The 13,905-nt window shown below is 39.9% G+C and overlaps 1 protein-coding gene across 5 annotated transcripts in view; it reads right to left on the minus strand.

The window, feature by feature from the left end:
* The window catches only part of PDZD2 (PDZ domain containing 2), a 1,178,280-nt gene that overhangs the window by 110,826 nt on the left and 1,053,549 nt on the right, over positions 1-13,905 (minus strand). For all 5 annotated transcript variants that reach the window (XM_085630570.1, XM_085630578.1, XM_085630563.1 and 2 more), the window contains 2 exons: positions 10,618-11,429; positions 8,539-8,683 (listed from right to left, as the gene is read on the minus strand). In XM_085630570.1, coding sequence (XP_085486696.1) covers positions 8,539-8,683; positions 10,618-11,429 — 957 coding nt within the window. The remainder of the gene's footprint in view (positions 1-8,538; positions 8,684-10,617; positions 11,430-13,905) is intronic.

The raw sequence follows: 13,905 nt of genomic DNA on the forward strand, positions 1-13,905 counted from the left end.
ACACTACTGACTGATCATCTTAATTAGGTATGAAAAGTAAAAAAACTTGTTAGCCCTGGGAACGCGGATTCAATGATTTGTCAAAGAATCAGCAAACAGATGTAACCTAAAATATCTCAATACACAGTCAGTGTAAGGAAATCAGAAGAGGCTCCCCAGAAGGTGAGATGACCCCATTACCTTGCCATACTCTGAAGATGCCAAACAGACTATCGAACCCTCCCCCTCCCCATGTCCAGATATACTTCCTTGGTCACCCAATTTCTTCAATATATTACAAGAATTGTTTTAAACTATACCTGTAAATACAATTTATTAATGTAATGAAAATCTAGTTTTCTGGATTACTGCCTAATTACAAAACCCTTTCATTTATATCAGTCCTATAATCTGACCTAAACACAAACCACATTGATTTTGGCACCCGCTTATTCAGTTAGTAGAATACATCTGTATGATGAGAATATTTAATTAAATAAGTTATCATTCTTGGCATTTACTTCTGCAAAACCTTCCTATGCGGTCTTTTGTTTTGGTTTTTAGAAAGAAGTGGCAGAATAGGTTTGAGTCTGTTGATCTGGAACAACAATATTTGACCAATGAGTTCACATGTGGCACAATAGAGACCTCCACATGAAAAAGAAAGTCCAGATTCTTAACCACTTTGGTTGGGGACAATGAAAACCATAAATTATGGGGCCATCAACGGACATAAGAGAAGACATATTCTTCACTCAAAAAATGATAATTTTGGGCTTGGATTACTTCAATTTGAAGTAATTTGAGTTTGCCAAATCCTGGATGTCATGCATCAGATGTTACAGATCTGCACAAGACTATAAGCCCTAGGAGACTAGAACATAGATCTAGGTGTCGTCTGCATAACACTAAAGTGCCACTTGTTTATCCTTAGTCAAGTCAATTAGAAGGTTAAAGTAGATGACAGAAAGAGAAGTAGATAAAAATGCCACCTGTGAGATGTCTACGGCAGCAGTAGTGGGATCGGACAGAGGTTCACAGTTTTACGTACTGTTTTAGGGCCAAAAAGGATTGAAACCAAATGATAGTTCTTCTGATGCCCCCAGAAAGATTAATAATCGCTCAATGGGAACAGCATGTGCCAGGATGATGAAGGCTGTGGAGATACTTAAAACAACAAAAAGTGATGCCACACTCCGCATGAATATACCACAGCATGTAATCTCATAGGCCCGGAAGAACTTGTTCAGCCTCATGCAAAAGTCAAAAAATTGTCACAATTGTTGGTCAATCACATTTTCAAGGTTCTTAACCAAACTGGCAGGGGAGCAATTGGTAGGAAGTTAGCTGGTCTCAGGGAGGCATGTTGGGTTATATGGTATCGACAAGTCACACAGGCTTATTTAACCTTTTTAAGACTGAAGGACTCATAGATCGATAATTTGATGAAATGTGTTACTGGTGCAAAGTCATTCAAGGTTTAAGTCTCTTAAAAAGTCTATAGTTTTCAGATGAATAGCGAGGTCGTCTCCTTTAGATTAATCAGCAGACGCTGGAATGAAAGGGGCCCAGTAAAGTCAGAGTAGGTCTGTTTTTTAAATTTTCCATGAGTAGAGACAATTGAGTTTGTTACAAAAATCTTTAGATGAAGTCTTCTTGGTAACATCCTGAGGGTTAGCTGCGACAGAAACTACAAGTTTAAAGAGTGATAAGATGCTTTATTAATTTTTCATTCCAAAAGTCTTTTTAGGTGATCATATATCTTTTTAAAATCACTTCATGAGGAATTGATTATTCTTTTTTGCAAACCGGTTTCTTGAGTGTCTCCACTGACGTCCAGTACATGGCTGATTCTGAGTGGAAGCTAACTTCAGCAAAGCAAAGTTTAAGCAGGTTCAAAAGAAGCAGCTTTTTCCCAAACGTTAATTGACCACCATGTACCTCCTGGCCTTCTTAGATACTGTGCTTTCAGGGATAATTGTAATGTCAATCAAAATTAATGAGGCAATCATATTTCTTATGTAAATCATTAGTGCTATGAGCTGATTATATCACTTGCCAAACCTATAGTCACTTACAGGTAGGTCATGCATTAGAGCTAAGATTGGTGCAAGTTATATTTTTGCTATTCTAAGATTAACACACATTGACCAGAAATTGCAACCACACTTCCGTTTGTTCAGGCAGTTACCATCAGTTTTTACTTGGTGATAACGCTCAAGCAACTTTTTGCACAGGGCAAACAAAGTTACACAAAATGGTTGCAATGACTTTTGGTAGGAGTTATTTTAAATTTGTTCATGCTCAAGTGGTAATCAAGAGCAAAAACACACCCATTCCAGGCACAAATAGCATGGTATTGCTCACAGTAATTATGAGTGGTTGTACATATCCCAGTTATAATGATGTGCAACTGGGAACCATGTGCGACTGAAAGATGGGATCGCTACAGGCTGGCTACCTGCACTGGATAGCACATTTCCATTACTTGGGGGTTTATGGAAGGTTGATCCCCTTAAATGGACAGAGCAGCAGAGGCATTCACTGATTATCCTCCTAGGCCAGACAGAAAATATTAATAATCAGCCGGGGGCTCATCAGGGCATGTGTTGTTTTGCGAAAAGAAAAAATGGTATAGATAAGAACTTTTCAGCACGCCTGCATGTGCCAGCACTATGACAGAAGATCTCTAGTTGAAACTTGTTTAATATTATATGGTCTGTATTCTGCATCTCCTATAAAGCAGATAATGCTTCCCTGACATGCACATGTTAACAAGAAAGTGCATTAGAAAAGGGAGAGTCTGTGGTTACACAGAACACAAATAACCCTTCATCTTCTCTATACACCCCTTTGTGAGCATGGCTTTGCATCCCTAGTCTAACAACACCAATGTGCTTATAAGCTACATAAAGATGCACAAGTAAAAAGCAGAGCATTTTCCAGAAAACAAAATTAGGTACCTTAACATCATCCAATCTACACCATGGAGTACCATTGTTGCAAAGCCCTATCTCATGGTGTGGTAGAAAAAGAAACCTATAATTGGGGGCTGTGTACTCCTAACATCCATGAGGCCCAGTGTCGCTTCTTCTCCAGCAGTATTGATAGCTACACCCCTGACAGGGAGAATTTTCCACCTTCCTGGCAGTAGAAATAATTTGAACCCGGCTACTGTCCAAAATGAAAATCATTAACAGATTCTCATCTGCCATACATTTCAATAGTGATAAACAAAGAGGATCTACTGTAGTATTATCAGCCATAAAAGAAGATTTTTAAATTCAGGGCTCTGCAACAAAAGTCTCAATCAAGGTATGTATGCATGTATACATATGGTATACATATTTCTATAGCACAAACCTAGCCAAAAGGCAGCAGAGCACTGTACCTAGTCAAAAACAAGCAAAGTCAAGAAGTAAGAGGAAATGAAGCTAGGGTGAGGATAGTTGATGCATTATGGTGTAGTTGTCCCTTAAAGAGGAGAGTCCTCAACTCTTTCCTAAATTGGAGAAGCGCTGGAGAGGTCCTGATGAATATGCAGATGTTGTTCCACAACCTGCGTGCATAGAAGGGAAAGGCTTGCTGTCTTGTTTTTTTCTTTTTCGCTCTTAGTTTGCAATCTGATGATGTCCTGGCTGTGTGTGTGCCGAGATCCACCAGAGATGGTGGGCTTGTCTGCAAGATAAGCGGGCTGCTGGTTGTGATAGCTTTGTAAATGATGTAGCTGGTTCTGAAGATGATGCGGTCAGGCCAGAGGAACCAATGGAGTTTCATCAGCATGTAGGATGCCTCTAAAGGAAAGCCACGCAGTAGGGCATTATCACCATTCAGATGTGAGAGTACAAGTGCTTGAACAGCAGTTCTGAAGTCACTTTCTATAAGAAAAGTCAGAGCTGGTACCAGGACTTTTTTTTGGGGTAATGTTCACTGAAGGTGAGGTTGGAGTCCAGGGTGAATCCAAGTGGCTTGGCATTCGGTAAAAGTTGGGGTTTGAAATAGCTCCTTAGTATTTTAAGTTCTTACATTAGTAGTAGTGCTAGAACCTAGGCTTGTTCTTTAATGTCTGGAGCTCAATACCCCCTGCTTGTTTCAATGTTTAGGAGTCTGTGTCGTTCGAAATAGTTCACAATATATTTCAAAACACAAACTGTAGTTTATAAAGAAGGTCTGGAATTCTACTCTTATTTTTCTACAATAAGACTGACGGCAACATGGCTAAAGCAAAGGAGGTCACATAGGCTTGGAGAGTTTTTTTTTTTATTGATTTCCATTTTAGCTAGCGAGAACTTGGCTCAGGTGCACTAGATGCTTCACAGAAGAAACAGGTTTCGTTACACATTTTCAGATATAATTCCTTTTATCACCCATTAAACTTTATAGCGCCACGCCAAATGCCATATAAAAGGGATGCCTCCATTTATGCTAAAGTTGAATTTTGAACTATAAAAGAGGGATGCATTGGTGTGTGTAGCTACAGGCTAAAATATGCCAAATTACACAAATTTCTAAAAACAAACATTTTTGGGGTTCGGGAACATTTTTTTTTTTTTTTTAGATAATATATGTATTTTTTAAAGGAGTAATTATTTTATGATATTCAGATAGTAAACAAATTCGTATTTAATTGAGCTAGGAGCTGAGTCGGGATTTGTGGAGTGCTGCTAATCATAGGACACTACACACTGAATAATAATTTATTGTGACGTTTCAATGGAAAAACTGTCACTTGAATAATCTGTTTTATTTGGTTAGTGTATTTGACACAATTGCTGTAGAGGAGTTACAGCAAAAACAGTACATATTGACTATTTCAAACCATTTTCAGAACAATCAGCAAATGTGAACGAGGGTGGATAGTGCATCAGTGGCATGCCAATCAAGGGACCAGGAGGAACCTTTTCTAAGAGCTAATGAGTGGGGGAAGGGAGCAGATGTGATGGTGGGAAAGGAAACTACCAGCCACAAAGAAATGGTTTTTGAGCCACATTTGGAGGTGGGCAGTGAAGAGGTAAAAGAATTGTTGATGGACACCGCGCGCCACTGGTAGAATGGAAAACGTTATAAAGCTCACTATATGATTCAGTGAGTTGTAGTCCTAAATCTTTATTCAGTTATGATTTTAACCCTAAAAAGCGCATGAAAACATGGTACAAACATATCAGAAGAATAAAACAGTCTGCACTAAATATAAATACAAACCATAAAATGATAAAAACAGCAAGTGAAAGACCCCTTAAGATTAACAGCACTAATACTACTCATATTAAAATCCCCAAATAGCAGCAGCAAAATTAATAGGGTCTTCAGTGCCTGGATCTCAATGCAGCTCTTAGAAAGCCTGAAATAGCAGATAAGACATGTACATTGGGTAGGAGTTGAAGGAACATAAGAGACGGGCGAATCTGCATAAAATTCGAGGATTTCAGTAGCAGAATAATAAACAGTCTTTTGGGCACACTAAAATATTTACAAAACATCAAAAAATGTAAGGTGTCCTGCGGAGACAAACTGTCACAGCCGCAGATCCCCAAAGTACCCTCTACATCCACTGGGAGATGCCAGAAGTTGATGCAACAGATTAAATTGGAATCTGACCAAAAGAAATCTATCCCTCACATTGGTTACGGTGGATAAATATGGTATCATAGCCGGCGCTGTTTTTAAGAGCATATGCCCCAGGTCCATAGGTTTCAGCTCTGTCTGTTCTCTTTGCAAGAATTTGTGTTCTAAAAACTGAACCCTCACCCTATTCGGCTCCAAAGGGCGCAGGGATTGGGGGTTGCAAAATATATGGTCCCTGCCCAGGCTGATAGGAGCTGCCTTCACATAAGCGATCCAAGGAATTTTATGCACATGATCAAGGGACAAGCAATGTAAAGGAATCTGCCTTTTCAATTGAGCTACCAAATCTTGATCCAACATAAAAGGGGTCTCAGAGCAATTATGTATCCTATATATTTTATTCCTAGCCCATCATGGGCAGAGAAAGTGGTGTACTTTTGGGATATGAAACATATGTCTTAGAAAGATATTTTTAGAAGTCTGAATATTGTCAAATGTTCTGTATCCCCATACCTCACTGCCATATAGAACCTTAGAGAAATATTTAACCTGATAAATCTTGACTGAATTGCTGGGGAGCCTAGAGCCCAACCTCTGGGCAAAACTAGCCACTGCACCCGTGGCCTTAACAAGCTCACCTTACCTCCTCACAGTCAAGGTCTTCCAGTTATTGTTCACTTCGAACAGCAGCACCCGAAGGTATGAGAAAACTGTGACTTTATCCAGGATATTGTTTCCCACTTTAAATGTTTTTGAGCTGGTGGAACGTGTGCCAACTACCATGACATATGATTTTGCAAAATGTACTGCAAGGCCCAAACTAGCCATGAAGGCAACAAACTTACCCAGTAAAGCCTGCAGTCCCACAGCGGTCCGTGCCATGAGAACTGCGTCATCAGCATACAATAAAACCAGAAGAGATCTCATCCCAACCCTTTGATATTCCGCCTACACTGAGAGAAGGGCTCGTTCCAAACCATTAAAATAAAGGGTAAACAAAAAAACTCCCCTACTTGTTCTGAAGGTCAGGGTGCAGTACCCGCCCTGAGAGTACCGCACCAAGGCAAAAGAGTGTGCATGTAAATCTGATATGAGAAGCACGATATCCGGATCCACCCCCATCGAAAGAAGTAGATCCTACAGCTTACTGCGATTGACCCTGTCAAAATCAGATGTGAGGTCCATAAATGCTGGATGAAGTGATTCAGGTCAGGCAACAGTATACTTATTTATGATTGGATATAGGTTTAGGAACTAATCCATTATCCACCTGCCCAGCCTAAAACCATATTGATCCTCAGAAAATATATAGTTCTTATCTGCCCACAACATTAGCTTTTTTTTAAATACACTCTCCAGGAACTTCACTGCGGCATCAATCAGTGACATCAGTTGATAGCATTGGGGATTAGACTTGTTCCCCTTTTTGAAAATCGGGGCGATTACTGCTGTGGACCTTGAGGGCGGTGCAACCTCCCTCACAGCAGCGTTCAGTACGAGAGTCAAGGCAGGACCCCAGATCTCAATGTCGTCCAAAAATAAATGAGAGGGTATCCCATCAGGTCCTGGGGCCTTATTGGGAGATAGCGCCCGAATACCCAGGATTACTTCATCCAACATGAAAACCACATTAGCTCTACCCAATGCTAGTCCAGCCCAGTCCTCCTCACCTTCACTAAACCCAAAATTATATACCCCTTCAAAATGCTCCTTCTACTGTTGCTTAGAGATGTGATGGCATGTGGCAGGGCCAGTTACGTCGCCAAAACAAGAATTGATTATCACCCTCCAAAACAAAGAGAAAACTTTGGTTTCACAGGCTTGAGCTAATTCATCCCAGGCACTCATGCGTAAGATAAGCTTACAAGGTGCAAGTGCCTTTTGCATCCCCTCTGACTGCAGGCAACAGGATCCCTATCTATATCTGCCTACTTTTAAGCAGCCTTCAATTGGAGGAGGGCCTTAGAACAATTACGATCAAACCATTTTGGTTCCTGCAACCTAGTATTTGTCACCACCACCTTTAGAAGTGCTGATACCTTCTGTGCTACACCAACAAATGTGTGGCAAATTAGCCGCACTAGTGGAGCATGAATCCAGACATGTGGCAATCTCTTGCCAGCACCCGGAAAAAAGAGATGCTTTCAACTGCGTAGGGTCCACCTGAGACTATCTATGCCTACTACCTTTGTCAGAAAGAGATAGTACTTTAGCAGAGGCACACGATGCTAACACCACCATTTAACCCACCAATGGTTAAGGACAGGGGGCTGTGATCATTAAAAGGGCTGTGAACTATGTTAAATGTAGAAATAAGCAACAACAAAGGAGCATACACAAAAATAAAATCTATTATAGAAGTGCAGCCCCTCCCTCTAAATGTTGGCAAAATACATGGATTGGAGGACTTTTTCTCTTCCCAAGTTTCTTGCAGACAAATGACCTGATATGTTCTGACAAACAGTGGGTTAATCTTATTATGGACCTATGTAGTGATCTGTAGGTGGTCAACAGCTGACTCTCTCAAATATTGTTAGGGCCCTTTCAGATATTCATCCTTCCAATGCTGATAAATTGAAGTCCATTAAATTGGATACCAGTATTAAAAACATTTATCATTATTATTATTGTTAAAACACACTTTAGTGTGGCATATCCCTCTGCATGTTGTGTAGGCAGGCAAAGGTGTAGAGGGAAACTGCAAAGGGGAAGCAGGGCAAGACGACAGATGCATTGCAATATTTGCATCAAAATACAACATTTTAAATATTCAATATATATCACGCGATGCACAGAATTTAGGAATTTAATTGACTACATAGGTAATCTGTTTACTACAAAAGACTGCGACACCTTCCTACCGACTTCATTTGGCCACACTTGTGAAATAATTTTTATTAAACTGAAGTAAAATGTTATACGTACACCAAGTTTCAATTTGTAAACAGAGTTAGCTTCAAGTAATCTCTGAACACTACAATAAAATGATCATACCCGATAAAGATCTTTGCACCTCAAGAGACACCGACGTCGGTAGGTTCCTGACGAAGTCACAAGTTTCCTCATATGTCATTCCGCTGATCGAGACTCCATTAATAGACAGAATCTCATCCCCGGACGCCAACCTTCCCATAGATTCCTACCAAAGACATAGTTGTAACAAACACAAGACAAATTACCTCCAAACCACTCCTCTCGAGTAAAGGCTGTCACACAGGTTTAGAAGTCACAACACTTTTTGACAATCATTAAACCTTTTCTGCTGCAGTAAAACCCATAAAAGCAGTTGTTAAAATATACAGATACATATAACCAATCGCTGAAATTCTCTTTCCACAAATCTTTTATCAAGGCAACATCGAGACCTTCTCAACAGAACAATCCGAGCACTCAGGTTATAATAAAAAGTCAATGTTCATTCCAACAGTAAATGATGTAAAGTTCACTTCGCTGTGCGTACACGAGGAGTACTCTACTTGAAGATCTACTTTTTTGCCGTTATAATGGAATACATTTATATTATGGACTTTGATCCCAGCAACACCGAGCCAGTTACCAAGACATAGAAAACAACACTGTATGATTGAGTGGATTTCTATCGATATACCAGCCCTGAAGAAGTCGAGGTATCACTTACCTATTGACGAAACACATGTTGGCTGAACCGTACTGTTGGCTAAACCATTGTAATTTGGCTATATAATTCTACCAGTGATGGGAATTTACATTGGCTGTGTGGAACTTTGCTAACCTTGTTTGTGAAGATTTATGGACTACACCTCCTTTGACCCAAACAGATGAATTGGATTAAAGTGGACTTTACATCATTTACTGTAGGAATGAACATTGACTTTTTATTATAACCTGATTGCTCGGATTATTCTGTTGAGATTGTTCGTCTACCTTTTTAGAGGGACATATTAGGGTTGTTTGGTAACCAACCCTTTTTCCTTTGAGTACTGTCTAAGCTAATTGTATAGTTCTTTCTGCTATCTCCACATGTTGTGCAGAGCACCCATTGTTGCCTCTTTAACCTGGTTACCAAAGTGTTTGTGAGAACATCGAGACCTTGATAACCAGTAAACTCTTAGAGGATATCTGATCATGTATGTATATTCTCAGCTTGCTCTTCGAGTTCTGTCTCTGTGATAACACCAGTGCTTAATTTGAGTCGTGGTTTCTAGTGCTCAGCACCAGCACTAAATTCTCAACACCAGCACTAATGACAGTTCACCACATAGTGGCGTTGTCTAATTTTGAGATGAGCACAACAGTGTCTAATAATTCAATATACTTTAAATATAAATAATATCTGCTGCCAACCCATTCTTATAGCTTTGGGAGACCTGTAATAGCCTGAAATGTCACACTTGTAGCAGTATGAGGGTTACCAGTTGAGTTTGTCCTGTCATTGGTAGGCACTGGCAAGGGAAATGGGTGGTGCAAGCTGCAGAGGCCTCTTGAAAAGGGCCCTGGCACTTAGTGTTTTACAAATTAAGCACTACATAACAGTTGTCCACATTTTTGCCCTTAACTCCAGAAACACACTCTTTAGACTGCCTAACGCCTGGTTAGGAGGGACATTGCACGCAGACTCTTGGCATGAGTTTGTTACCTTTTTCTTAATAATGTAGTCAAATTATATTTTTGAATGAAAGCCTTGAAAAAGCCCTGACATCAGGAGTGGAAATCGGAATAAAACATTACAAGTCAGCACTTAAAACCAGAAATCATTTTGCAATTACAGAATCTGTGAAAGTACATTGAGCTGCATGATAAACCTCAATGCAATGGAATGATTAATGCAAATTTGGTTCCTGATCGAAATCTAAATTGATCACAGATATGTCTTCAAATGCACTTATGTGGCTCTAGGAGTTTTTATAAGACAAGTAAGAGAGCTACTAATTACCACTCAACACAGACGGCTATTCGTCAGGTCTCTGTGACACAACAAACTAAATTGTACCAATAAAAAAGTGATGCACCATACAGCTCATTACACACATTTACTTTACTAAATGTATACCACAACAACAACAAAATCATACAAAATTGCAGTTTTCACTATACCCTTTCTGCTGCACCGCCAGCTCGTAATCGTGTTATCAACACTTTCAAGGGCAAGGACATGATTTCCAAATCCAGGCCGAATGACTCGTGCTCGTTGCGCGACACTTCAACGATTTCTGGACTGCTGTGTCCGGAGTCATCAGACCCTTCCAGCTTCCTGCTGTGTGATTGGATCCGCACACCTTGCTTGTTGGAGGACCAGCTCTCTTCACTCTTCTGCTTTGGGAGATTGGGGCATTCAACGCTCATCATGCTTTTTACCCTTGTAACCGCCTTGTGTTCCAGTTTCGGAGATCGTTTTACTTCAACCTGTCCTTCTGAAATGGTCAGATTAGTAGGAAAGTGCTCAGGTGTTCCCGAGTAATCGAATGTCTTTATTGGGAAAAAGGGGGAGTCCACCATTTGCTCCATGCTGCTGTCCTCTGACTCCACTGAGCTGCCAAATAAAGGGGTAGTGATCGCAGTGCTGGCATTTCGGGGAAGTCCATTGTCCTGATTGTTCTCCTCAACTTCGACAGAAGATGTTATGGTGACACTGGACTCTTCGCCTGAACTTTTCTGCCTGGTTTCTCTTAGGCCCCTTTGAAGAGGGAGTCGATCCTCTTCTTTAACAAAATCGTCCTCATCGCTAGAGTCACCCTCATAAGAAATAATCCTTCTCTGCCGCAGAAGTGGGCTGCGGACAGATTGGGGGCTGCCATTAAGGCTAGCTTGACGAGCGGCTGCAACGTGCTTGTTAATAGGCCCAGGACACTTTCCATTGCTGAGGGAGCCAAAGATTTCTGATTTAATTGCTTTAGCTTCTTTGACCCCTGGAAAAGAACGCATAAATACAGTTATATAAATGTTCTTAAAACTTAAATTGATACATAGTTTTGACTCTAAACTAGAAGCAACACAACATTTCTTGAGTCTCTTCCACAATCACAAAAAACAAACATGCTCAACAATACATCAACCTAATATGAATTGATGTTAAGAGGGAGACTCTGGGTTGCTGGAGTTTACTTTTTCATCTACAAAAAGTGACATCTCCAATACAAAAGACTTCTTATTTGCTAATTAAAGTAGAAGTAGTTCACAGATGGAGATTAAAGTAATGTGAAAACCTCAAACATGTAGAGGTTTCTAAACTACGTTGTCCACCACTGACCATTAGGAGAATAATGAGCTCATTGAGCAATTGTGTTAGAGTTTCTGATTCAGATTGAGTAATGCTGTCCTGTGACGAATTAGCTTGTTAGGTCTGATTACCTAGCTTGTAATAGAGTAAGGGATCAAAGTCTGTTTCTGCATAACTTTTTGTGTCTGTACCATCATCAGAATGGCAGGGTTCAACTTAACCTTCAGCTTCCTCCTACCTCCCACAAGCAAATTATATTTTCAATCTTTTGAGGAACCCAGTCCTACGTTTAAAATCCACTTGTGACTATTATGAAATTTACAACGAGTTCCTAGCTATCAATAAAAGTCATAAACACCCATGCATTCTCAAATGAATAACTATTTATACTAAGATATTTATTATTTATTCTCTACAAGGAAATTGTTTTTCACCATGAAGACTACCCCCTCCCACAGTCCTCCATGAATTGGTGATGTTTTTCCACCCGCTCCTCTTAATGAAAATCTATTTATTATTGACCTTGATAGGACAAAATTTGCGAGTGGTTTCAAAGAGGAAAAGTACTAGAAATTCATTTGTGACCACCCTTCAAATATGTGAGTTTGTAGGCATTCACCAAATTCCACCTACCCCATCAGCTAGAACCAAAAGCAATACTTCACATGTTCTTTTCATCCTAGCTAGTTAGATAGTGACCACCAGGTATCCCCTTTATACAGAATCATGCCCTGTGAACTACTCAACCCACGTGCGTGCTGGTGACAGACTGCATCAGAACAAGTCAGAAGAGCATAGTGTGCCAGCTCAGAAGATTTAAATCCTACCTTTTCAGCACCTGCCCACACCACTCCTAAAATAGCAAAAAGAAACTCTAGCCAACAAACCTCAAATCAGTGCACATTGAATTGGAACTAAGACAGCCGTCTCCTGTTGCTTAATCACAACATTGAGCAGCAATAAATGCTACTGAAAAAAGGGGAAACACAAAACATTGTTATACTATTTAAAGTAGCTGTACTTCCAAATGGAACCATATTCAAGCCTATATACTGCAGGTTTGATGAAATATTGGTGTTGATGTTTGGAACCTGAGAAGACAAATTTAGCAGATGAAAAAAATCAACCAACTATAGCATACTTAAAAAGCGGTCATAAAATGTGCGATTCCTTCTCACACCGCAACGGTCTTGTCACAGGTGCCTCTGATAATATGAATCGGGACAATTTCAAGATTAAGACTGTCTCCATTGGAATTACATACTGTAGTGTTTAACATGGGGATACGTGAAACCCAGGAGAGAATCATGTGGGAATTGGCACATTAAACCTGATTACCATGTTAGTCGTAAAAACCGTGTAACCGTCATGATATACTCATGCGAAAACTCAATAAAAAACAGATACACCAAAAAAAAAGTCCATCATTTTGCCACCAGTGGAATTACTTGGACCACTGGTAATGGTAATTGTATGGACACTATGGGGCATTTGTAATGAGACCTAGTATTGCAACAGGTATGGATCTGTTTTATATTTAATTAAACTATAATCAAGCTCCTAAAAAACATCGCTTAGTGACCATTTATACTGAAAATCATTGTGTAAAGAATTTGTTGTTTATGTATAAGGTCAATAGTTACACATCTCCTTTATAGGTCGAGCCCAGATAGCACTTGTGCTGTCTCTCCGAGACATGCTGTATATACTTTCAGGGCCTATAGCCCACTCACTGCTTTTCATTTCTTTATGTCAGCGTCCTTTTGAAATCCTTGCCTCTGAGTGGTTAATCTTTCCTCTTTGTCCTACCTTTTCATCAATTGATTACTCCCATGGAGCAGCGCCCTAGTACCTGTACTCTTCCACTTATCGCATTTTAGCAATTGTAGAGGGACTACATTTTCCTTTGTTCAAGAGCACTGCACACAAATGGTAAATCTTTTCAGTGCTTTATTACCATGGCACCCACTTTCATGTGTCACCATCTAAACCACATCATTATATATCGCGATCTTGACCCAACGGTATTTTTTTAAATTTTTTTTTTAAAGAGTTTTATATAGTGCGAACTAGACCCATGGCATCAGGTATCAGAGCGCTTTACATAAGCACCAGTTTCGTTACAGATAAGCACATTCATTTTTTTTTGTTAGGCACGGGGAGAT

The sequence above is a fragment of the Triturus cristatus genome, chromosome 2_1, assembly GCF_964204655.1.
Source record: "Triturus cristatus chromosome 2_1, aTriCri1.1, whole genome shotgun sequence".
Lineage (NCBI taxonomy): Eukaryota > Metazoa > Chordata > Amphibia > Caudata > Salamandridae > Triturus > Triturus cristatus.